This window comes from Liolophura sinensis, chromosome 12, assembly GCF_032854445.1.
Source record: "Liolophura sinensis isolate JHLJ2023 chromosome 12, CUHK_Ljap_v2, whole genome shotgun sequence".
NCBI lineage: Eukaryota > Metazoa > Mollusca > Polyplacophora > Chitonida > Chitonidae > Liolophura > Liolophura sinensis.
This window is the reverse complement of record NC_088306.1, coordinates 1,166,277-1,192,052: the sequence shown is the minus strand read 5'-3', so window position 1 is coordinate 1,192,052 and position 25,776 is coordinate 1,166,277. Positions and strand designations below refer to the sequence as shown.

Below are 25,776 nucleotides of genomic sequence, written 5' to 3'. Positions count from 1 at the left end.
GGTGGGGTTTCATGTCGGCATGATACTTCAGTGGCGGCAGCACTTTGGCGGCATGGACCCGTCCTGCCGTCCTGTACATATATGTACATTTGCCACAACATAGAGAATTGTATTAAAAAAGGTTGTTTGGTGTGGAGAGTCAAACTACAGTCGCCAGTTGGCGAAAATGGCTACACATAGAAACCGTGAAATCATACAACAACTTGTGTTGTTTTTTATTCAACACAGTGTTTCTCCAACAAAAACGTGTTTGATAAATGTGAAGTACACATGTTTGTGTAACAAAATAGTAAAACATATACTTGAGTTGAGCCCAAATGAGGTGATTTATGTATATATGCTGAATAACAACCTAGCTTGTGAATTTTGCACAAGTATCGTGTAACATCCAACACACCTGGTGTTCAATTCTTTCAACAAAATACCTCCTGTTCAATACAAGATAGAGTTGTTCAAATAGGACGCAAGACTTTGGTTGGAAAGAACACAGTTTGTTCTCATACAACACAAGTATTTTTCGTGTATGCAGGTTCTTGTAAATTTACTTCACCTAGGTTTTGATTCTAACAGTTAATGAAAATGCTTAAATAGTACCGCACCTTACACCTCCTTTAATACCACGGTTTAAGCATGCAGTATTTATTTATTTATTTATTTATTTGATTGGTGTTTTACGCCGTACTCAAGAATATTTCACTTATACGACGGCGGCCAGCATTATGGTGGGTGGAAACCGGGCACAGCCCGGGGGAAACCCACGACCATCCGCAGGTTGCTGGCAGACCTTCCCACTTACAAGCATGCAGTATTAGGCAAAAGCCTTGCAGCCATGTTAATAGCAATTTAATGGAGGTTAGTTGTCTAGAATTGTTAAAATCTGTGCCTCCATCATATTTCATAAAGAAATAGTTAATTGAATAGCTCATCCTAAAGCTTGCATGGTGGATGTACCACAATGCTCGTCAAATACTGTATCTTTAGATAGGATAGTTATTATTTACTTATTTAGTTCATTAGTGATTTACGCCGTACTCTAGAAAATATCACTTATATGACTGGTTGACTAGTCGCAGGTTGCGGACAGACCTTCCCACGTACGACCGGAGAGGAAGCCAGCATGAGCTGGACTTGAACTCACAGCCACCGCATTGGTGAGAGGCTCTTGAGTCATTGCGCCGCCCTGGCTGGCGAATCCTCTCGGCAACGAAGGCCCCCATTGTATCAGTGTTGGAATCGGCAAAAATCAGCATATCTCCCATTTAGCTCCAAGTTATTTATCACCCCCTGCTCCTTGCGAGGAAATATTGCCGATGTTCCGTTAAACCATAATCATTCATTCCTTGCGAGGAACCCTGGTGCTGGAAACTATGAATTATGAGCGATATTGACAGCTATGTGCACAAATAAATCCAGCCGAGGCCGTTGCTAAGGCGCGTCGCCTAGGCGTCACGTGGAGAGCTTGATCAGCTGTTCGGATGTACACAAGTGTCACATGACCTTCACCAAAGCGCGTGCTATGCAGCTGTATACTGAAAGTCATCTTCATCGTGCAGAGCAGACATTAAATTTCCCTTACATGTAAAATTTGTTAAATGTATGTGTGTGTAGTAATTAGAATACTGCTAATTTTCAGACGACCTACCATCAATTAAATTCATTTCCACACATTTCCGTGAACCAGCCAGCGAAAAATGGGTCTGCAATTTATATGGTACTGAACTGAATGGATTGTCCAAGCAAGGGTACTGAGTGGGCCCTCCAACTACGTAGCCTTGCAGTGAATTCAACTACAGCTCAAACATTTCAGCCCTTTACAAAAAAAAAAAAATACATGAATAAAAAGGACGTAACTTATATGCATATTTATTTCCCTGCCTTTGGCTGGGCGGAGAAAAAAACGTCGCATTGTGAAAAAAATACATATGCACATAGTTAAACACCGTCAAGAAGCGATACGTTGGCGATACCCCTGTGTACAGACCCTCGATCACATCAAAAGCCGTGTTCGCCTATCGCCTTCTTTCGTTGGTGGCGTCATCACCACATCAAGTCCACGACTGTCAGCCGCTTGGCCCCATATTTACAAGACAACGGTTCGGTCTCCATGCAGTTTAACCTCTGATAACGTGCAGAGAACTGAGTTCATCACGTTTTGGCTGTAACATCGTTTTCTCGTTCACTGCGTACTACTGCGGCTGTAAACCGCTCCTCAATGAAGTGAAGGATAGCGAGTGGCTTTTACAACAAGCCTCCGTGCACAGCGATGTCAGGCAAGAGGTGCTTGGTTGACAGACCAGAGCAGCTGATGTCGATGGAAAACTGTGTTTGATGGAAAACGCTGTGGAGAGCCTTTGCTGAAAGAACGGAACACAGAATGGCGAGGTAAGAATGAAAAAAAAAATCTAGAAATCGATTTCTTCACATTTTTCGTCTGTAAAACATGAGGTTTGTACTCGCAAGCGTTTTGTTACTGGACGCAGAACGTGCGCTTTCAAAGCACTTTGTGATTGGGGGAGAAGCTAACCCATTATGTACATACGGTCTGTGTGTTTATATCCAGGCACTTATCTGGTCGATATGCTATTCCGAAACTCCTGTCAACGCTACAATTAAGACATTAATTAAGACAAAGTCAAATTATATATTCCATTTTGAGTACTTCTGGACCAATGTACGTCTAATATAGGCATATAGCAACTAACGTTATTGCAATTTGTTTTACCTAATTCTGCTCAAGCTATGGTGGCTAGGTGGCGTGTAATATGTTACAGTATTAAAGCATTTACACGAAGAGTTAAAACAAAAACCCTAACTGAGGTAAATTGACAAGAGGCCGTATTTCATCGGTCACGTGTGACCATTTGCCCGCCTTCACACTGTCGTCGCTGGTCTCGTTACTTTCTCTGTGATCTCTTTTTGTATGAATAAATTCTCGGCTATATACTATTCCATGTATTTCAAAAACGCATTAAAGTGTGTAGATTAATAATGAAACCTTTATTATTTCTTATGACTTAAGATTTAAATTATTATAGAGTAAATTAAGTTTATTTTATTACATTAAAAGTACCCCATAAAATCTACTATGTAAATACATGTACATCTTTAATAACGTTCCCTGCAAAGACTCTGTCAGCTAAACAGGTCGAAGCTAAATTCAGACAGTGGTTCTTATTACTTGCCCTATGAGCCGTCTGCTTCTAAGTATGACAGATGGCGTCCTAACTGTGTGCCTGGTCCGTTTTCAACGGTAATGAACAGTGCTTTAAATTACATGTACGTGTAGAACAGAAATGAAACGGAAAGTGCTATAACTGACGTGTACAACTAACAGAAAGGAACATTCATTAACTTGACCCCGTGTGGTACGGATTAGAAGCCTGAGCTGGGATGCAGCGTAATAACAAGGGTGGGTGGGAGGGAGATAAGTATGAAAATGTGCGAAAGTAATCGACGTGCGAAACTTTAGGTTATTTACGGTACGTACTTGGGCTTCTGATTATATTATAGTATATGTTGCTACTGCACGTGCGAGTTCATCTTTGGGATAATGTTTTATAGATTGCCCGGAAAATTGATCAATGGACCTTTATTCAATTAATGGGGACTGCAAATTAATTTAATATCTAGGTGTATATACGGCTATACACTTCCAGTTTGGTATATATTTACGGGAATTTCTCTTTATATCTGTGCTGTTGGGCAGGTAGAGCTGTCAAATCATTTCCGCACGTGCCTCTTCACTTCCGTTAACATGGCCATCGCGCCGTCTGCAGCCTGAGATATGGTCGTACTCAAGAACCCCCCTCTTTAAAATCACGGTGTTTTCCCCGACCTCTGTCCGGTTCCCTCCCAGCATGTAATGGTGGCCACTATCGTGTATGATTGAAATATTCTTGAGTACGGCGTAAACACCAATTAAATACATAAATGTAAAGACATACATGCATTTGACAGCTGTCAGATTTATGGAGAAAGAAAAGTGCTCCGAGTAAACCATGCTCCGCCCCTCGAGATAACAGACAAGCCTTCTGACTTTTAGCCCCAGGCTAAGAAGAAAGTTACGATCGAGAACGAGATTTGAACTCGCGACCTCAAGGGCCTGGTAGTCTCAGCGAGCCAATGTTTATAACGCCTAAGCCAAGGAGAGCCCTATTCTCAAACGCATGGCGTGTTAAATGACTCAGTTATGGCGCACGCGCGCCGTCTTTCCCTGGCAGTTAAGGCATATATTTAAATATGCAGAATGTAATAAAATGAACATTGCAGGATGACCTGAGGGTAGAACTTACTATAACATTTATACGATGTCGCAAATATCGGGTGCTGTTTATTTATTTGAATTGATGTTGCACTGTTGATTAATGTTTTGCTCGCGCCAACAAATTTTACTCGCGCCTACAAGCTTTACACGCGCAAATACGGAGGTCAGGATATTGACTCAATAACACGGTTATTAATACAAAACTCAAAACAAGCCTGAGGACCTCATAAGTCCCAAAACTTGTTGACGTTCACAATTTATATATGCTATGTAGATAGTTCTGTTGTCTAACAATTTTATAATTCCCTTCCGGTTTTAATCAGCCGAAGTTATCAGAATATAATAGTAATAATTCTTCATTCCAAACTAAATAGTCCAGATCGAGTGAAAAGGAGATATAAGATGTTTCACATATGTGACATATTTAAATGCACAATGACGTATTACCTCTAGCGAAAAGGCGTCTTCCCATCCAGTGTTGTTCATCTCTTTATGTTATCTTTCACCTCGTCGTCTGCTTTTCAAGGTCGAGAGCAAGTGAACTGCCCGGATGTATTCGGCTTCGAATAAAACCCCCCGCATGAACCACTGCGCTGTACGACCTGACAAACCACATTGTGCGTACGGAATGCCATATCTGTAAGCAGCGTGTTAGATCACCTGATATGACGTATATCACTGACCCAAACAAGATAATAACGTCTTTCACACGGATTTTTCCAAAACACATTTGTGGGACTTCGCAGCCTCGAGCCAAATTCGACCTTGGATGCTCCGCTACACAAATGTAGGCCTATCCGTCTTAATGACACTCTCTGTAGGAGTGGACTTTTGTTACCCGACCAGAAGCAACAGAGAACCCTTCAGACACAAGAACGTTATGCTCCAGTGTGCACAGTGAAAGGTACACTCCAGTAGACGCAATAAGATTCTTTTATTGAAGACTCAATATGGCCGCGAGAGCAAGCTGGCTCTTTGAGTACCACTAGAAGTATAATTAACAATTATTGTTGCACACATTTACAAATACGCTAAACTTAGCTTCAACAAGTTAACGCATTATTAATTCGGTTGTTTATAACCTATTATTATAACTGTACTAATAATTTTGCCAAAATAAAGCGATGCATTGAATCGGGGGCTAATGGTGTATATTTGTCCCTTGTTCTGAATGATATATTACGCCTTATTCGGGACCCTATAACTTTTATGATGCCGACTACTTCACGTGTGGAGGAAGAAACCGGGGAAGAACCACATCGCAAGCAGAGAAAGCTCAACATAAAATCGGATTGCATAATCCACAGAATCTTGTCTTGAGCAGCATATAACGGTTCCTGTACGATCTCGTAACGTGATGCCCAGGAGTGACTCGGACAGCGGGTGTGTGCCTTCCATTCAGCGGGTTGATAGCCGACGTCTTAGCGTGGGCGTGAGATGTAGCAAATCGATTAGAAATTCGGTGATATTCAGTCAGGAACATCTTGACCGTAATCGCAGCCCAGAACGCGAACAAACCATAGCACTGTTGAAAGGTCGACTTGGAAGCCTCTTGTTTCCATGACAACCAGATCATCAGCAGTTTGCTTTAGGTTAGACATGCGCACTTGCCTCAGAATGTTGAAGAGTGCTTGAGCACTGATAGCATAACACTGCCCAACATTTAGTATATGTTATCTGGTTCAAACATCTCAGAATTTCGTGCGTTAGTTAGGGAACTTGTTGCTCAGTTTTAGCACCCACCTGCTTCCTTTATAGCCACATCAGGACATACCCTGGTGAAAAAATTCTAGATACAATATTTAAAGAAAATGCAATTGAGTGTTTGATATGTTGTAGAGAAAATGACAATTTACGATATACATGTACACGGTAAGGAAAGTCAGTCCACTCGAGTAAACTTTAACAGCCTGTCCACTCAACCACCGACAAAATTGAGGTTGGTTTGTACTACTTTGCATCCATTCAGAGTATCCCTTGAAATGCTACGAAGATATACATACTCTTCAGGCTATTCGAGTGTACCAGACTTGGATATACTGAATGGCAAATTTATATCGCCAGCAATGCGATATAAACGATGTATAAAACGATAGCTTGACACGCAGAAGACGACGTTCTCTGGGGATAAGGATATGTATTTGGGTCAAAGGAAAGATAGTGAGGTTCCGGTGTTAACGGTAACGCTGAATAAGTTATTCAGTTGTAACCAGTTTGTATAACTAGTCTCAACGTAGTTATAATTATTAAAACCATATGTCTGCTGTGGTTGGGACTGTTTTAGTTGTCGTTTTTCGTCAAATAGCTCTGTAGTCCGTGACTGCTTGGCAAGGAGATTACGGTAGTCTGGTACTAAAAGTGTCCCGTAAATTGTTACCGTGGTGTGGTACTAAAAGTGTACCGTAAATTGTTACCATGATGTGGTACTTAAAGTGTCCCGTAAATTGTTACCGTGGTGTGGTACTAAAAGTGTAACGTAAATTGTTACCGTGGTGTGGTACTAAAAGTGTCCCGTAAATTGTTACCGTGGTGTGGTACTAAAAGTGTACCGTAAATTGTTACCATGATGTGGTACTAAAAGTGTAACGTAAATTGTTACCGTGGTGTGGTACTAAAGTGAATTATCTTCCCATACCTTCCCATGTTTGACTCACTTCTTATACAACGGGAACAACATCAGATCTTGAAAAAGGCCAAGATCACTCGGATCATGGTGATGTAGCCGGAAATGATGTCAGAAAACACAAAAACTCTTGCTCAAAAGGATCCAAAGGTCAAACTTGTCAAGTTGTGTCAGTGGTGTGAAGCTACATAGTTTAGAGTAAGGGCTAAATTTCAGAGGACAGTGCGAACAAGCTAAGAGTTGAGTCCCCTTTCGAGATCAGGCAGAGCTTACAGAAGACATGGTATAGGCTGGATATGACGTATGCGTGATGACCTAGCATACCTTTTCAGGCTGACCTGTGTATCTCGTGTCTATTTGACGTATTCGCATTAGTTACGTGTACAAAATTCGGGAGATTGTACAAGATAAATATCTCGTCAGTTGCATATCTCTGTAGTCTGGCTTCTGTAGGTCGTTAGTATGATGGGGTCGCCGTTATAACAGTAGGGAATCCATATGTAACACGCCGGTTAAGAGTAGATATTTTTATTGTGGAGTTGTACTGTATTGTTAGCTGCCCGGTACAAGAGCACCGACCGCTGTCTCGGGGACCCCTGTAAAATGACTTAAGCGGAGTCAGTGGGTAATTGTTTTTATATGTCGGAGGAAAACCACCTGGCTGACTAAGTTATATTTGCCCACAGACCCTTGACTGCTAAAAGGGTTAACTCTTGAAAGGGAGATAAAAGAGACCCAGTTATATATATAAAAAAAAACAAAAACAGAAGGTTGCAGAATTCTTGGCTTAGAGGAAAACACGTTACAGATTATGACCTCAGGACAAAGCTTTAAATAAACAGCGTAAATACCTCTATATATTTTTTGTAACAGATGGAAAGCACGGTACTAAAGAGTTCTTTTGTTTGTTCGCTTGCGGTTTAACTGTCTGGTCTTACTGCCGACATATATGTTGTGATGCCTCTCTAAAACAGTACCATGCCGAGGGCACCAGATTTGACGCTCCACTCAATAACATTGTACAGATACAGCGTGGATCAGTGCTGCACACATCCAGTACAAGAGAACAATGACCCATCCAGCTTGGACCCGAGTCGCCATTGCGTGGAAAAACGTACCTCATGGGTCCTAATCTGATCAGTGTTGTTGGAAATGAGGTTGTAGGATTTTGTTCTTCACAAAAAGTTTTTAGTTCCGTCTTCAACACACCAAATTACAAGTACAAACATTGCCAACAGTCTTGAGTATGTAGCGTTAAGTAACACTCAGATGGTTGAATATGATTACTGTGTAGCTGTATTATCCACTTGGTGCGTCAGTAGTGTTCAGTTCGGAGGCAATTCGATTTGATTGCCTAAATTGCGCATGCGTAACCTCTGACCCCTGGCAATGTCTCCTTTCCGTGTAAATTGATCGACATATGTAGTCTTTGAAATAGCTCCACATTTCTCTATTGTTTGTATAATGCGATGGAAAAACGTTCATAAGTATTGGCAAACATTTGAATGTCATGAATCATTGTATGCGCGCATGTCCACATGCGCAAAGTAACATCAGTGCAACTGAAATCGGAGGTTTTCTTAGATTAATGGGAAAATGCAGATCATTTTAAGATAAAGTCATTAAGGAGGGCAAAAGTCAGCGGAATTGGTATATCTGGAGATATACTGTGTATATATCAGGTATATCAGTGTATAGCACTCTAAATGATTCGGATAGACGTACCACATACGTGCAGGAATCCCCTCGCCCTTCTGGTATATCCCTCTATTTTAATTATGAAATTTATAATTGGAACGTCGACAATACCAAGTCAACGACAATGAAAACGTTCACCTTAAAGAAAAAGAAACACCACTGAAAGACTGGGGGCGCGGGAACGATTAGAAAGTGTAGGCCTATATGTTACTGAACGTCTTAGGATTCCAAATGTGCATGCAGATGACCTTATATCACAAAATACATTATGTGCTTAGATGCGAAACAGAAGTGTGGTATTTAGTCTGGATATTATGAAACATGCCTGTCGTATGTATTAATGTATATGTGTTGGGGGGAGGGGGGACTATGCCTGTGAGGGGGCGGGGCGGCAGTTATATCGCGGCTATGACCAACTTGACCCATTGCGCAAGGTACGAGTCCTAGAGTACAATTACGGAGCTGTTTGAAGTTTTAAATGCGATGTTAAGTTGATCAGTTTGTCGGGAGGTGGAACAAAACACTGACATAGTATACAGAATACAGAATATACAAACACTGGCATAATGTACAAGCCACTGACATGTTGTACAAAATACTGACATAGTGTACAAAACGCTGACATAATGTACAAAACACTGACATAATGTATAAAACACTGACACAATGTATAAAACACTGACACAATGTACAAAACACTGACATAATGTATAAAACACTGACAATGTACAAAACACTGACATAATGTATAAAACACTGACATAATGTATAAAACACTGACATAATGTACAAAACACTGACATAATGTACAAAACACTGACATAATGTATAAAACACTGACACAATGTACAAAACACTGACACAATGTACAAAACTCTGACACAATGTATAAAACACTGACATAATGTATAAAACACTGACACAATGTACAAAACACTGACATAATGTATAAAACACTGACATAATGTACATGCCAGATCAAAGACCATTAAAGACGTTCCAGGAAAATAGTTTGCTTTATTTTTTCTATATTTTTTAATCAAGTAAAAGACATTTGATAAATTAGATTCTACAGGTACATGGCCTATTTTGATCGTGTTGTGATCAGCGCTGTCACATCAGGTGTTTGCTGCTTAACATAGAAAATACTGTTCTGAATGTATATACTTACAGAGCTGGGTATTCCCTTGCCAAGTAAACCTGGAAACAAACTGTGTAAATCAAAAATACGGATATGACGTCATTGATACCCATTTAATCTTAACAGATCAAAATGGCTGTTTAGGTAGGAAAGCATACAGCTTGCGGCATTTTTCCTGACATTAGTAAGCATGATGTGTTCAACTCAAAATACAGTTTAAACGACTGACAGAATTTAATTGTCGTTGATGTGAAAAAAGAAAAGACCTTTTTTAACAGTGATAAAGGTACATGTTTATGGTCTTGTCACTGGCCAGTGTTGTTGTTGTTTATTTGTACAAATGGTATGATATTGGGGCTATAAATTAAACAACCTCTGAAAGGTGCTTAAAATTACGTTATTTGATCATAACAACAATTCATTTTTTGCCATTTTGATGACTTCGTAAATACTATATGTAAAGTCGATCTGTCAGCGACACGTAGACACGTCACGGGATTCTGACTGGTTGAAATATGTGACGTAGTAAGATTAGGCGATAGCCAGGTAATAAAGCTCTTAAAATTTGTAAATTGGATCATATTATAAATTTCTCTAACCCAATATTCAATTTAGCACCATAAGTAGTAAGTAGTAAAGGTTCGAGTCTGATATTAATTGAAAGGCAATAATTTGAGCCATTTTTGGTGAACACAGAAAATTTGACTTGATTAGCGAACCGTTAAAGCCTCTTTCAATTTATAAGCTCAGTTTAGAAAGCATTTTTTTTAGGTTAAATATCTTGACACCAAAGATATTCTAAATGTCTTTAATTATGTTAACAGAAATTCTGATTTTGTTTTTTTTTCTCTCGATCTTTCCAGAGGCGGCTTGGAAAAGAGGAACCCTGTCGGGATATGGGTGGATAAATGGTGGCCCATTCTGGTTGTCATGGCGACGGCGTTGTCCATGATTCTGCTGCACGGCATTACCTTTACATCCGGGGTGTTTTACGTGGAGTTTTTGGAAGAGTTCAATCAGGGAAGGGGGGAGACAGCTTGGGTCGGCTCGCTTATAGCAGCATGCGGATATGCAGCGAGTAGGTTTTTTTCACTCCGTTTTAATTTAACCATGAAATGACTTAACATCCATACTGGATCTATTCTCTTCTGGTACAGCTTCGGGTGAGAAATAACTACAACACTAATTCCATACCTGTTGACCTAATCTCTCAAAGATAAGCAGGTGTAATTCCACTCTACACGTGTATGTACTAACAATTTTTATGTCAATAATAATATCTAAACTTTGACATTAACGTGCTAAAACGGTAAAAACCGTTGTCTATTTTGCACACCTCTCTGACTTTAGTATTTAAGAACTTTCTCTGAAACGATTCTGCTATTGCATATTCCCTATAGTCGTAACTGTAACCAGCTTTTAAACCTGTTCATATACAAATGTTTTTCTCTTGCTTTTATGTGTGTATGTTGAGAAATTCATTTTTTTTTACATTTTGCTCAGCTTTGTTTTATCCATATACTTTATGTTTTCTTTGTTAACATTTTTAACATATTATTTGTGTGAGTGAAACATGTATGTACCAAATAGCAAATGATCAGAAAAGTTTTTTTTCACTATACTGAATTCCACGGAGGCCATAATCGGCAGTATTTATTATAATGACTGTGCAGCGTTAGGATTGGATAGTGTTAATTATTTAAAAGAAACAGTTGTCTCCCTTTGATTCGGAACCATTGTCGCCTCGTTTTCTGTTCATTGAACAGCTTTCCGGAAGTTTTCAAAGTAGGAGCATTTACCGGAAGTAATTCGAAGATATGCAAATTGAAGAGAGAGAGTTCCGAACCAAAGACGGACACATTTTTTAGAGCAATACTTAGTATCCAGGGACAAATTGCAGAAACCTTCCCTAGTCTTAGAGTTCTTTTTATAAAATGGAAACACATCCAAGCAAAGCTTTAAAATTCGTCAACGTATGTTCAAAATCAGATTACTTATTTATTCATTTGATGAAAGTACTGAAGAATATTTCACTTAATATACGACGGTGGCCAGCATTATGGTTTGAGTTAAGTCCAAAGCCTGTAGTATCGTATATTTCCTGTAGGATCTAACCGGTATACAATCAACAATCAGTCTGTTTCCTACAACATTAAGGACCACCAAGTTTGGAAGTGTAATATTGCTAGTCTTTGCCAGTGCTCCAACAGGCTCATGTAGATTTTTATATAGAAAGCCATTTATTGTCTCCACATTCAGCGATCTGCACCATATGTTACACAAATTAACATATATACGCTATACAGGTGTTTCATTTGCTTCTTCCTTTGGATATTGAGCCATGCGTGCCCCTTGACCTAAAGCGCTCTTGTCTTCATATGCAATTGGTCCGTGACCAATCTGACTTGAATCTGGTTTTCTTTTGTTCTGCTGCATATAGCTTTTAGTTAGGAGGTTTGTAATTTACCTGGCGTGGGGCGGTCGTATACACCGGGCGCTCATGTTTCTCGAACACATAAACCTTAACGCCGCTGTATTCGTAAAAAATCGCGATTACCACATTGAACAACAATCAAGTAAATAAACATTCTGTTAGGAAATGGCCTTACTTGTGATGAACGATGTTGGTAGGCCACACAGACACTGTCTTGTTCTGTCAGGACATTCACTGCGTCGGGACGATAAGAGCAAGGTTGATTGGAACATTATCTATATGCTATACACAGATTAGAAACATATGGCTAGTTCTGTGTGAGGTCGTCTAGTTCAGCGTATGTTCCTTCCTTCAGGGTAATGTGGTACAGTTATGTGGTGCAGAGTTGTGTAACCTTTCCCGGCACTTGCCACTAATGCTATCTAAATTGAATCACAGAATATGCCCCGAGGTGAATGCAGGTTTGTTACACTGCATTCGTTGTACAACGTTCTGGTGTAACTGTCAGAAAATATATCTAACGCAATACATGCCTGTTTAATGGAGTCATGGCGTCGTAATACCCATGCTAAGATAAGATCAGTCCAGTCATATTGCGTATTGCTAAAAAGATCGACCTTCTCCATTGGGATCGCGACCCTTACATTTTACATTGCCTTCTTGTCACCTCACATAATGGTTGTTGTGAGAGGCGACGTCATTTATTCCATTTTTAATTTTAAATATGAATCACATGACCCATATTCCTTACACCGCACGTGCCGGTCTCCAAACTCGCTGGAGTTTTGGAATCCGTGGGCTTGCTTAAGAATTGCCTCACCACCAATACCCTTGCTGTAGTGGTCCCTTGGAATCATGTCATACATGCTTTAGATAAAGAGAATGCATATTCGTTATTTACATAATGGTGAAATGTCCGGATTGTCTTCACTGATAGGTCAGATTATGCTTCTGTCTTCCTAGGTTTTCCGTTCACCTCTCGTTGGCTATCATTTCCACCTCTGACTGTAAAAATACTTATGATATTCAGCCTTCAAAATATCGCAATATCCTCTATGTATCAATTACTTATAGAAAAAAAGTTGACTCCCCGTTTCCGTCTATATTTCAGTGATGTAAAGCGAGCGAAGAGAGCTGAGCATGCGCTGTTAAAAGTGTATAGACGATCCTATACGCGATCGGTCAAGACCGGGTGTAAAAGACGTCCCTAGCTTTTCTAATGAAACTGACGATATACTTTTTTCTATTTAATCCTTTCTCTCGTTCTGCAGTATGCTAAGGTAATCTGACACCAAAACCTGCAAAAAATCTGACCGGTTTGGTTAGAAGCTTAGTCACGACTATACCTTAAGAACTATAAAGTTTTTGAGGGATTGTCTTGTACGCTTTTTAAACCACAAAGTTTGGGTATATTTATTTATTTCATTTTTGGAGTTACGCTATTTCAACGATAAAGTATGCAGGAATAAGATTTTATCAGAGCTTAGATCATTTCATGAAAGTTTACAATGGTGGTGATACCAGGTAAATACAAATCGATATGAAATTAATATCCCTTAGAATTATTTTAAATTTACTAAAAACCACAAAGCTACGTTGCACAATAAATTATCGGAAATGCGCACAATACTCAAATGATCTAAAAAAAACGTACATGTTTCACTCACGAGCAAACATTCTTGTTATTTTTTCCACTAACACACTTGGCTTTCAGACCAGTGTTTCAGCGAGCGAGAAAAGATGGCGGCAAGGGGACCGGAAGTGACGTCACGCCTCTGCAGTTCGGACGGAAGCCCATGGCAACGAAGACGGCTTCGTAAAGGACATATATTTATTTCCTATACATTTTTTCTCTCTGCAGGGTTCAGGAAGATCCAGTTTTACGGCTGTCCCAAATTCTTAACCAGTAAAGATCAGGCCAAAGGCACTGCGATGTTGTTGAAGGAAATATGGTGTGGAGGATGACGTAGGTCGATGACGATTTCATGACGTAGCAAGCCTCGTTGTGGATTAAATGGATAATGATCTTTCTCTCTTCTAACCAGGCCCGGTGTCCAGCATTTTAGTGAACAAGTTCGGCTGCAGGCTTACCGTTGTACTGTCTGGGCTGATCATGGCGGCTGGTCTCTGCACCAGCGTGTTTGCACAAAACGTCTACTTACTTTTCTTTACCTACGGGGTTGTGACAGGTGAGAGATCAGACTCTCGGGTCCGATCACGTGGTATCTCGGCTGAGCTTGTTAAACATCTAGCATTTACCCGGCTCCTCCCCCCCACCACACATACACACAAGTCACCCAACCAGCACCACTTGTAGAGATGGTGGTGATAGAACTTGCCTGCCTTCCCCTTGGCAATCAAATCATTTAATATACACCTGTTTGGCAACTGATTGATGAAAGACGTGTGGCCTTGTCAATAAGGTTAAATTTGTTTACTATACTTCTTCAGGAGTCAGACTGCTTCCTTGTCCTTTCAGAAATAACTCCACTTGTTACCACATTACTGCTCAACAGTTTGTTCATTGGGCACACCTGGCAGGAGATGATTAGCCACAGCGTTAATTCAAAGAAAAATTACCTTAAGCAATGTATTCGACACACCACTATCTAGCGAATTTGCTTAACATATATACAATTGTATTGAACATTTGCCCATCAGAGATACTAGTCGGAGGATTTGCACGTAACACACATTTTTCCGTCAGGCACTTTGTTCATAAGACACATTTCTTTGTTCATAAGACATATTTATCCTTTACACACTTCGCTCATGAAACACATTTCTCCTTTAGGCGTTTTGCTCATAAGACACATTTCTTTGTTCATAAGACATATTTATCCTTTACGCACTTCGCTCATGAAACACATTTCTTTGTTTCTTTGTTCTTAAAACACATTTTTCGTTTAGGCGCTTTGCTCATGAAATACATTTCTCTTGTAGGAGCTTTGCTCCTAAGACACATTTGTTTGTTCATAAGACACATTTCTCGTTTAGGCGCTTTGCTCGTAAGACACGTTTCTTTGTTCATAAGACATAATTATCCTTTACGCACTTCGCTCATGAAACACATTTCTCCTTTAGGCGTTTTGCTCATAAGACACATTTCTTTGTTCATAAGACATATTTATCCTTTACGCACTTCGCTCATGAAACACATTTCTCCTTTAGGCGTTTTGCTCATAAGACACATTTCTTTGTTCATAAGACATATTTATCCTTTACGCACTTCGCTCATGAAACACATTTCTGCTTTAGGCGTTTTGCTCCTAAGACACATTTGTTTGTTCATAAGAGATATTTATCCTTTACGCACTTTGCTCATGAAACACATTTCTCGTTTAGGCGTTTTGCTCATAAGACACATTTCTTTGTTCATAAGACATATTTATCCTTTACACACTTCGCTCATGAAACACATTTCTGCTTTAGGCGTTTTGCTCATAAGATACATTTCTTTGTTCATAAGAGATATTTATCCTTTACGCACTTCGCTCATGAAACACATTTCTCCTTTAGGCGTTTTGTTCATAAGACACATTTCTTTGTTCATAAGACATATTTATCCTTTACGCACTTTGCTCATGAAACACATTTCTCCTTTAGGCGTTTTGCTCATAAGACACATTTCTTTGTTCATAAGACATATTTATCCTTTACGCACTTCGCTCATGAAACACATTTCTCCTTTAGGCGTTTTGCTCATAAGACACATTTCTTTGTTCATAAGACATATTTATCCTTTACGCACTTCGCTCATGAAACACATTTCTGCTTTAGGCGTTTTGCTCATAAGACACATTTCTTTCTTCATAAGAGATATTTATCCTTTACGCACTTCGCTCATGAAACACATTTCTCCTTTAGGCGTTTTGCTCATAAGACACGTTTCTTTGTTCATAAGACATATTTATCCTTTACGCACTTTGCTCATGAAACACATTTCTCCTTTAGGTGTTTTGCTCATAAGACACATTTCTTTGTTCATAAGACACATTTCTCGTTTAGGTGCTTTGCTCATAAGACACATTTCTTTGTTCATAAGACACATTTCTCGTTTAGGCGCTTTGCTCATAAGACACATTTCTTTGTTCATAAGACACATTTCTCGTTTAGGCGCTTTGCTCATAAGACACATTTCTTTGTTCATAAGACATATTTATCCTTTACGCACTTTGCTCATGAAACACATTTCTCCTTTAGGCGTTTTGCTCATAAGACACATTTCTTTGTTCATAAGACATATTTATCCTTTACGCACTTCGCTCATGAAACACATTTCTTTGTTTCTTTGTTCTTAAAACACATTTTTCGTTTAGGCGCTTTGCTCATGAAATACATTTCTCTTGTAGGAGCTTTGCTCCTAAGACACATTTGTTTGTTCATAAGACACATTTCTCGTTTAGGCGCTTTGCTCATAAGACACATTTCTCCGCGGGCGCCATTCTCACTAGACATACTACTCGGACGGGGCTTTCTTTCTGAGAGACATGTAACTCCATATGAGCTTCAGTCGTAGCCACTTTACTCACTGGATTTAAGACTCCATGCGCTTTCCGGCTTCCTCATTCATTTGCACACCCGCATTTGTCCGCACACTCGGCCATCACTTCTACATCCGTACCCTCATCCATAAGAAAGTGACTATATCTACTCCCCCTTCCCCCAACCACCCCGACTACCAGCCACACTTGGAGACGCCTATTCTGTGCATCCTAACAAAAACCACTATATTCATGCTTATGGTGACTATACTATACCAACTCACCCAGGTTCTGTAATTGTACATGTTTGACATACGGTAATGTTTTAGGTAATATCTAAGGACACCAAGTAGTGTGTAATGTGTAAGGACACCAAGTAGTGTGTAATGTGTAAGGACACCAAGTAGTGTGTAATGTGTAAGGACACCAAGTAGTGTGTAATGTGTAAGGACACCAAGTAGTGTGTCATGCAGAGTCATATGAATTTCCGTATCAGCTGGGTTATGTTTAGTAGGGCTGTCATGTAGACTTGGAAATCACCTCAGTTCTAAAATTCCTGGCTGGTGCCCGCAGAAGACAGCTTAGGGGCCTTCATCTCTGTATAATGGACTAACAAATTGGACATTGACAAATGCTCTCTGTGTCAAACTACGCAGTGAACGCCACTCACATGCTTCTAATCCAGTCGTTTAAGTACAACCGATTATGCACTTGTACTTAGTTTGTGGGAAAGCTGTTTTAAGCTGCGAGATGTTTTAACTTAAAATGTAAAGTGTTTAGGACCTAATTTTGCAAACAGTCAACTGGAGTTTTTTAATCAGATATTCAGCCTTTATCGATTTGCAAAATATCTATCCCTGTTATTGGTTGACGATTGGTCAGTATGTATTTCAGTACACTTTAATTATGATCAGTCAATCTATCAAATTCATTAGTATCGTGCAACAACTGCAACATTCAAGTTAAAATCAATCAACCAGCCATTTAGAATGGGTCAATCAGTCGATCAAAAATTGGATCATTTTGTCAAATATTGCGACCAGACTGTAGCTAACAACATTCGTTGACAGGCATCGGCTGTGGCTTTATCTATGTTCCTGCTAATGTGATTGTGGCGCGCTACTTCTTCAAGCGGAGGACGATAGCGCTGGGCATCGCCACGGGGTGCGGAGGCCTGGGCAGCTTCGCTTTTCCTCCACTTTTGCGCTATCTCTTGGATGAGTTCGGTTGGCGTGGGACTCTTTTGATTTGCGGAGGGATATGTCTGAACGTGTGCGTCGCCGGCGCCATTATGCGTCCGCCGTCGAAAGAAGATCTCAGCAATGAAAACGTGAAAGAGGAAACAGACGACAGGAAGTGCGAGAAAAGGACAGATAAAGGCCGGGATGTTCTCATCTTTAAAAACCTCTCCTACCACTTCATCTGCATCAACAACAGTCTGTTCTGCTTCGCATCGTCCATCGTTTACGTCCACCTGTCAGCATTCGCCATCGGGAAGCTTCACGTCACAGAATCTCAGGCAACTAACTTGATCTCTGTCATTGGAATAGCCACATTTGTCGGACGCTTGGCGTTCGGATTTCTCGCCCAACATCCGAGGCTAAAACCCATCTACATCTACACCTTCACGTTCACGGTGGCGGGCCTGGCAACCTGTTTAGTGCCATTCATGACGAACTATGAACAAATTCTAGTCTACTGCGTGGTGTTTGGTTTGAGTTTTGCAGCACTGGGCGGAGCCTTGTTACCATGCATACTCATTGACATAGCCGGCTTGGACCGGCTGTCCTTCTCCTATGGGGTACTCATATTCTACGAAGCGGTGGGTCAAATATTGGGAGCCCCTGTGGCAGGTAAACAACATTCTCTATATCTACCGTTTCAGAAATTCTCACCCTTTGTCTCTTCTGTCAAACAAATTTAAGGGGCTAGTGGCTGGCTACTTGGTTGTCCATAGAGAATCCTGCGCCAGGTTTGTCTGCGCAATTGGGTCTTATTTAGACTCACAGGAGCTCGTCTGTACCGCGTTTAATACCACTATGGTGACATTTAATGTTAAGCCAAACTTAAATCTTGGCCTAATACAAAGCCAATGGCACCTTAGTCCATTTTAAAGTTAATACCTGGCTTAACTGCTAATACACTTTTGAAACAACTTGACCCTGCTGGCAGTCTATCTGGTAGCAGAATAGCTTAGACAACGAGACTTTGGTGAATTCTGATTGTTTCTCCCATGTTCGTTGCATGCTGATATTATTATTTTGAACAACACCTTGATGCTATGTATATTCGAAATTGTTTGACAGTTTCATTAAAAGGCTGTCCTTTAGATAACAATAAGTACTATACCCAAGTACACTTGTTGGAATTCTGTGGCACTAATCGAATAGGCCTAGTCATTGAAACTGAACATGGAAGAAGAATGAATGCTCGTGGTTTAGCGCCATATTAGCAGTACCTCAGCCAAATCGTGGTGAAGATTGAACATGAAAGCGCCAACAAAGTTTATCAGGGGAGGTAACCCATTATCATATTTGGTGTTATCAGGTTTTCTATACGACGGCTTCCAGTCATACGACCCCTCCTTTTTCCTGGGCGGCTTCATGGTTCTTCTGAGCGCCGCCATTTTGCTGCTGCCCATCAGGAAAACGTGCAACAACTCTCTGGTCAATTCCGACGACATCCTCTCAAAAATCTCCCTCACCTTGGAAGAGACGGAAGAAGAAGTTGTCGTTACGTAAGATCCACCTTAAGGATGATGTTTGGTTTCTGTGAAGTGTAGTTTATTCCTATGAAGAAGAAATAAGGCTCATAACCCTATGTGCTAACTGGTATTTGGGGCTCATAAAAAATTTTTTGAATGTGTGACCCAATAGATTTCTTAAGCCATGGGACTGTCAACACTTATAAATAAATAAATAAATAAATAAATAAATAAAAAATAGATTTTGTTTAGCTTATAGCAGAGACGAAAATCAACTCATATTGATTATGCCTGTTATACCCGAAGATTTTTGGCAAAAAATTCCTATTCACTGTGAAATGTTATGTAATTACAAAAAATAGCTGAAACGATTTCCTTTCAGTGAATACTGGACTATACCTGTTCTATTTAGTGTCTTAAAATAATTCTGAAGTTTGAAAATGTTATAATGCCGTCGGCTTTATAAACTCTAGCAACTTTATTACCGATTGTTGAACGGTAATACGTGCACAGACGAGGCTGATATTTTGGCCCTTTCTAAAATAACTAGCAGTGGATTGATTGGACAACCTCTTTACCAAAAGCTTGGTGGGTCTAATAACTTGAATTGTTGTTATTATTTTACTTTCAGACAACCCAAAGTATCGAGTGTGTGAAGCCCCAACCAACGTTTTTGTAAACGGAATTCCGATCTCATACCTTATATCACTGACGTTTATCTTATCAGGAACTTGTCTGATCTATCTGGATGAGATTCACTGCCAACCATTGTACCGTCGGTGCCAAACCCGTCCTGTTTGTTTGTGTACTCGTGAGATTAGATACCGACCACCAAGGCAGGATTCAACGGATAGCGTTTTTGATATTTTCTAGGCCTCTACACATAGACATTCCTTCTGTTGATGTCTAGTTTACGAATGTCTGTTTTGACGCCTACATTCTACAAGATTTTGGTGGGTTGTCTGGAGATTGTTCATTGCTTACCTGTGGAACTCAGCGGAATGAAACTGTATCCCCAGTAAATCTGCTCCTTAACGGAAGCTACCGGAAATAGTATTGGCATCATTGTATCTAGGAGCCTGCCATTGGAGTTTTAAAATCCCGTTTTCTACGAATTAAAGGCAGCCGATGAATATCCGAAAACCTGACATCGTATACCTTCAGGATTTGTAATCGTAAAAGAATTGTCATTATGCCTGGCAATTTCAGGGTTTGACATGTTTTCTATCTAGAGAACTTAAATCGTTTAGCTGCCTTAGAATTGGTAGCCTAGACGTTTACCAAGAATGTGTTGCCTGTGTTGTGTGAATGTTTGCCAGGATTGTGTAAATATTTGCATGGGTTGTCTGAATAATTTGTTGAAATCTGAAGTCTATGTACGAAAAAATATCGATCACCAGCATTTGTGTTTGGCTTGGTTGGATCATTTGCTAGCCACATAAACTTCTGTGTGCTAGGAAGGAACAATCTAACGTTTATTGGAATCCCCGATGCTGGATGCCTTCTGAGCTTGTGTCTGCATGAGTGGCCTGCAGCGAAATGTGAATTCACCTATACAGCACATTGTTCCGTTATCGACAAGATGACATAAATTGCTGACGTACAGGTTGTGGACATGAGCGAATTCGAGACATAAGTGGAGTATGGACAGTATGTCCACTTATATATGTTGTGGATGTTTACGAAGGTCTCATGAGGCGCGTTAGTCTTGCTATCTTGGAATCATCAACATGTTTTCGATAATAAACATTATGTATATCTGTTGTTGCCAAACACGTTTTGGATTTGTGCCAAGTTCTCAGAAGGCGTGCTAACATTGCTATCTTCGAGCTATGCGCTTTAGAACAGGTTAGATATCTCTTGTTGCAGAACACGATGTTGATGTTTGCAATGATATCGTCAGGTGTTTTTCAGCCTTGTCAGCCTTCTGTGTATGGAACTGTATGCTTTAAGTATGCACGTTATATTTTGTTCTTCACGTTCTTCACGGGCTTAGCACCGTGCTACATGCTATTCAGTTACACGAACATATAAATTGTGACAACATCCAATGTCTTCAATGATTTTCCTACATTCACTGACCAATTCATCCAGTGTTGTGGCAGCTCAGCCTGAAGTAGTAATCCAGAAGTGAGATGTCTATTAACACTCGTCATAAAAAGGCTGGTGGAGAAAGTGATATAAAGACGTGTGGACGTTGCATGTCACGTTCCATCAGACGTCTGTACGCTGTGTGTCGCTCTTTATCGAAGGTGTGGACGCTGTATATCAGCCTTTATGGAACGTGTGGACGCTGTATATCAGCCTTTATGGAACGTGTGGACGCTCTATGTCATGTTTTATCAAGGTTGTCGAAAATTAATGTCAGCTTTTATCGAGCGTGTAGACGGTGTTTATCAGCCTTTATCAAATCTGTGGACGCTGTGAGTCAGGTTTCAACAAAGTTGTGAACGTTGTATATCAGCCTTTTTCGAACGTGTGGACGCTGTATATCAGCCTTTTTCGAACGTGTGGACGCTGTATATCAGCCTTTTTCGAACGTGTGGACGCTGTATATCAGCCTTTTTCGAACGTGTGGACACTGTACATCAGCCTTTATCGAACGTGCGGACGCTGTTTATCAGGCATTATCAAATGTGTGGGAATTTTTGACGGATTTGTGAAGTTTCCTGTTTTCATTATCTCTTGCGACTTGGAGTTAGCCTTGTTTTCACAAGGACAAGATATCAGGAATCGGTTATCTACACTCTCAACTTGAAGACCTCACTTATCAGACACAGTATTATCGCGCAATTTCCCTCGACCGGGAACATGTCTTCGTCAGATCCCTCGGGATAACGCCTTTGTAAAATCCCTAAACTGTTTAACATGAGAGATAATCACTTAGTTTTAATTTCCTGGGTAAACCATTAACACATCTTCAACAAAACTATGCAACTGTTGGATCCGGCAAGACGAATTTTTCCCACCGGAAAACCAGAAGAACGAAACCGTTGCCTTTTTCTGCCAGGTGAAAATATGGCAGATGCAAGATTATCTGCTGGGTAGATTATGGATTATCTTGTACAAACCACGGGTCAGTCATTTCACGCCGTGTCACAATATCCTTGTTAAAGGTGGAGAAAACATAAAAACTACATCACGTTCAGATGAAAGAATGCGAAAAGTTAGTTGTAAATGTGATCTTCAATAATTTTTTCGATTTTTCTTTAAACAGGAAAGGACGCTTTTTTAAAATAATTTTTGTACGGTGGGTATTTAGGACTACCTCTGGTATATATTGTTTTTGCGTCATATTGTTATAAATGAGGATGTAACAAATTACAAATTGAGGATGTTGAATAAATATATCTGCACTAGAATTTGTTCTTTTCATCTAGCAAATGTGTTCGACTTGGATTTTGATCATTTTTATATTTTTATTGTATTCATAAATGTTGTCATAATTCAGATTAAATGCATATGTTTGGATATTAACAACAAATTTACTTTCAAATAAATTTGTTAGACATGCATCCCAAAAACCCACCATAAAAAAATTTCAAATACCCTCTTCTCCTGCAAACAAAAATCGAAAAGAATATTGAAGATCATATTTACAGATAAGTTTGACGCCCTTTTATCCGATTTAGACATCATTTATATGTTTTTTTCTCCTTTAAGATAAAATCGCAATGGCAGGCCAATACAATTCAGAAAAGTTTATTATTGCAATGTGTTTTTAGTGAATATTTGCTGAGTCCCTTGTGAATATTTGTCTGGGCTCATGTGGATATTTGTCTGGGACCGTGTGGATGTTTGTCTGGGACCGTGTGGATGTTTGTCTGGGACCGCGTGGATATTTGGCTGGCCCCGTGTGGATATTTGTCTGGGCCCGTGTAGATATTTGACTCTGCCCGTGTGGATATTTGGCTGGGAAAGTGTGGATATTTGTCTGGACCCGTGTAAATATTTGACTGGGCCCGTGTGGATATTTGGCTGGGAAAGTGTGGATATTTTCTGGGCCCGTGTAGATATTTGACTGGGCCCGTGTGGATATTTGGCTGGGAAAGTGTGGATATTTTCTGGGCCCTTGTAGAACATTGGCTGAGCCCGTGTGGAATCTGAAGTTGTTTTCAGCGGTCCAAATTTACCTTGCATTGAATTTAACGGCATTTACCCAACGTTAAGCTATTAATTGTTGTTCTAAATGGATTATGCTTACAAGTTGAACTTGCACCTTTTAAGTAAAGGTCTCTAATGTCTTGGACACAACGACGTTTAAGAACATACTTTAGAAAATTCACGGAAGTTATGGTAAACAATATTTGCTTTGTACCTCGTTTTTCTCACCTAAATAATGGAAAGCGACATTTTAATTGTGTCATATTTTTTTTTAATCTCAGGTGAATTCAAAGCAGTTGTGATACCATGACATCTGGTGTGACGTCATATTGTTTACTTGATCATAAGCGGTCGGAAATCATGTTCTTCACATTGTTTATAACTCAGTATCTGAGTGGCCAACCTTCAATATGTACAAATTTGTTACATATGTATATATATGTTTGTATATACACAGATTTTTATTTCAAAAATAGTATCAATTGTATCAGTTTTGAAATCGTACGCTTTCATACTTAGAAACCCACTTCTAATAGATATGCATTAAGTAGATTACTCTTAGCATTAATTATATTTTTCTCTTAATATACGCATAAACCCATCTTTTCATGGGCAAAAAAGTGTCAGTATTATGTATTGCTGCTTAAACAAGCTATTATAATGATAACTTTTATCAAAAGTAAATAAACTGTGAATACATTGCTATATGCACAGTTGCTGTAAGGTAGTATACGGTGGATATAGTGATAACTGCTGGATGTAAAACGGAAAGAGGATGAGAACGTCCATAGGAAAGGATACGGATTTTGTCCCAGAAAGTTCAAACGGAATTGGAACGGAATTGTAGAAATAACGAAATACTGCTGATTAACGAGGTTATACGGAGAAATATTTCAGAATAACGAGGTAGTTACGAAATTCAGTGTATTGCATAGAAGATAAAGAATACCATAAACGGAGAAGGTCCTCTCCACGGAATATATCAAAATGACGTAATAGCTACATTACTGTAGTGCTTGTGTATAATATAGAGTGACGCGAAAAGGACAGATTAAACTGGAAGTTCCTTTCCATTTCAGACCAACGAGGTAGTGGCTTGAACGCACCAAAACTCTTCCTTTAAACCCTTTCCCTGAGTGATTGTATTTTCCTCAATATAGGAGATTGTATAATCCGCTCCTGATAACGTATTAGTCCATTAGAACGACGAAAACGCAATCCGTTGCAACTCAGAGAACGGATATGACGGAATAGTTTTGAGGGTTCATTTTAAGCGACAGTTTAAACAGAAAAGTTTCTATGCACGGAATGTTCCATAATAAGAAGAGTCTAGGTATAGTCTGCAAGTGAAACATACCGGAAGTCCATGAATTGCGCAACTCTGTAGTGGATACTGTAAATGGAGACAATCTTCACTTCGGTGAAAATATTATTGTAAACTTTCAAATATGGTTTCCAGTGCTCTCTCATGTTTACATTAGCTGACGAAAATAGGGTATATATATATATATATATATATATATATATATATATATATATATATACAGAGTGATACTTTTTGTATCTTTTCACTCAGACGTGTATACCCTATTGACGTAGATGTCTTCACTACGTAATGTAGAAATGAAACTAGTTTTCTTGTTTCGTTATACAATTACTTCTTTATACATTTAATGTTTGTGAAAGTTGTTTTTACATAACAACCGTAAATCCTACCATTTCGTTGGCCACATTTAATATAATAGTTCAGCTTTTTCTGTGTGTCTCCATTTATATGTTTTTTTTCTATTTTTGCTTCTTCTTCTTCGTGATTTAAAAAAATCAGTCATTAAACTATTTGCCATTCCGTTAAAAGTGTTACAGTTTTTGCTTGACTGCGTCAGTGGTTCGAATTAAGTTCAGGCGGTTTTTACGTTCATAATTAAGAGCACACAGCGTTGCGTGTAAATTTGTCAGTGACTCCATCAGCATGTAAAACGGTTCGTCTATCAAATGTTGCTTCTCAAAGTTTCTGTGGGGAACTGCACAGTCACGTGTTTTTTGATATTCTAACAAGGTACATTTTCTTGCAAAATGGTGATTCGTGACCATTCCAGACTGACCAATGTTCCCTCGCAATAATACATGTGTACTACATGAGCAGTTTGCCAACGAATCGTCGCCGGAAATTTATTTATTTATTTCATTGGGGTTTTACGCCGTAGTATAGAATCTAGCACATATATACGACAGTAGCTAGCATTATGCCGGCGGGTGGGGGGGGGGGGGGGGGGGGTAGGGGGCAGGTTGCTGAAGGCCTTCCGACTTACAGCTGGAGAGGAAGC

The 25,776-nt window shown here is 39.6% G+C and overlaps 1 protein-coding gene across 1 annotated transcript; it reads left to right on the top strand.

Moving 5' to 3' along the window:
• Positions 1–1,971: 1,971 nt before the first annotated feature.
• Positions 1,972–24,942, top strand: LOC135479308 (monocarboxylate transporter 9-like). The gene is made up of 8 exons (XM_064759131.1): positions 1,972–2,382; positions 10,590–10,804; positions 14,022–14,114; positions 14,206–14,473; positions 15,104–15,168; positions 17,715–18,497; positions 19,192–19,381; positions 19,980–24,942. Exons 1-8 carry the CDS (start codon positions 2,375–2,377, stop codon positions 20,002–20,004), a joined length of 1,647 nt encoding a protein of 548 aa, XP_064615201.1. The 5' UTR covers positions 1,972–2,374; the 3' UTR covers positions 20,005–24,942.
• The last annotated feature ends 834 nt before the right edge of the window (positions 24,943–25,776 follow it).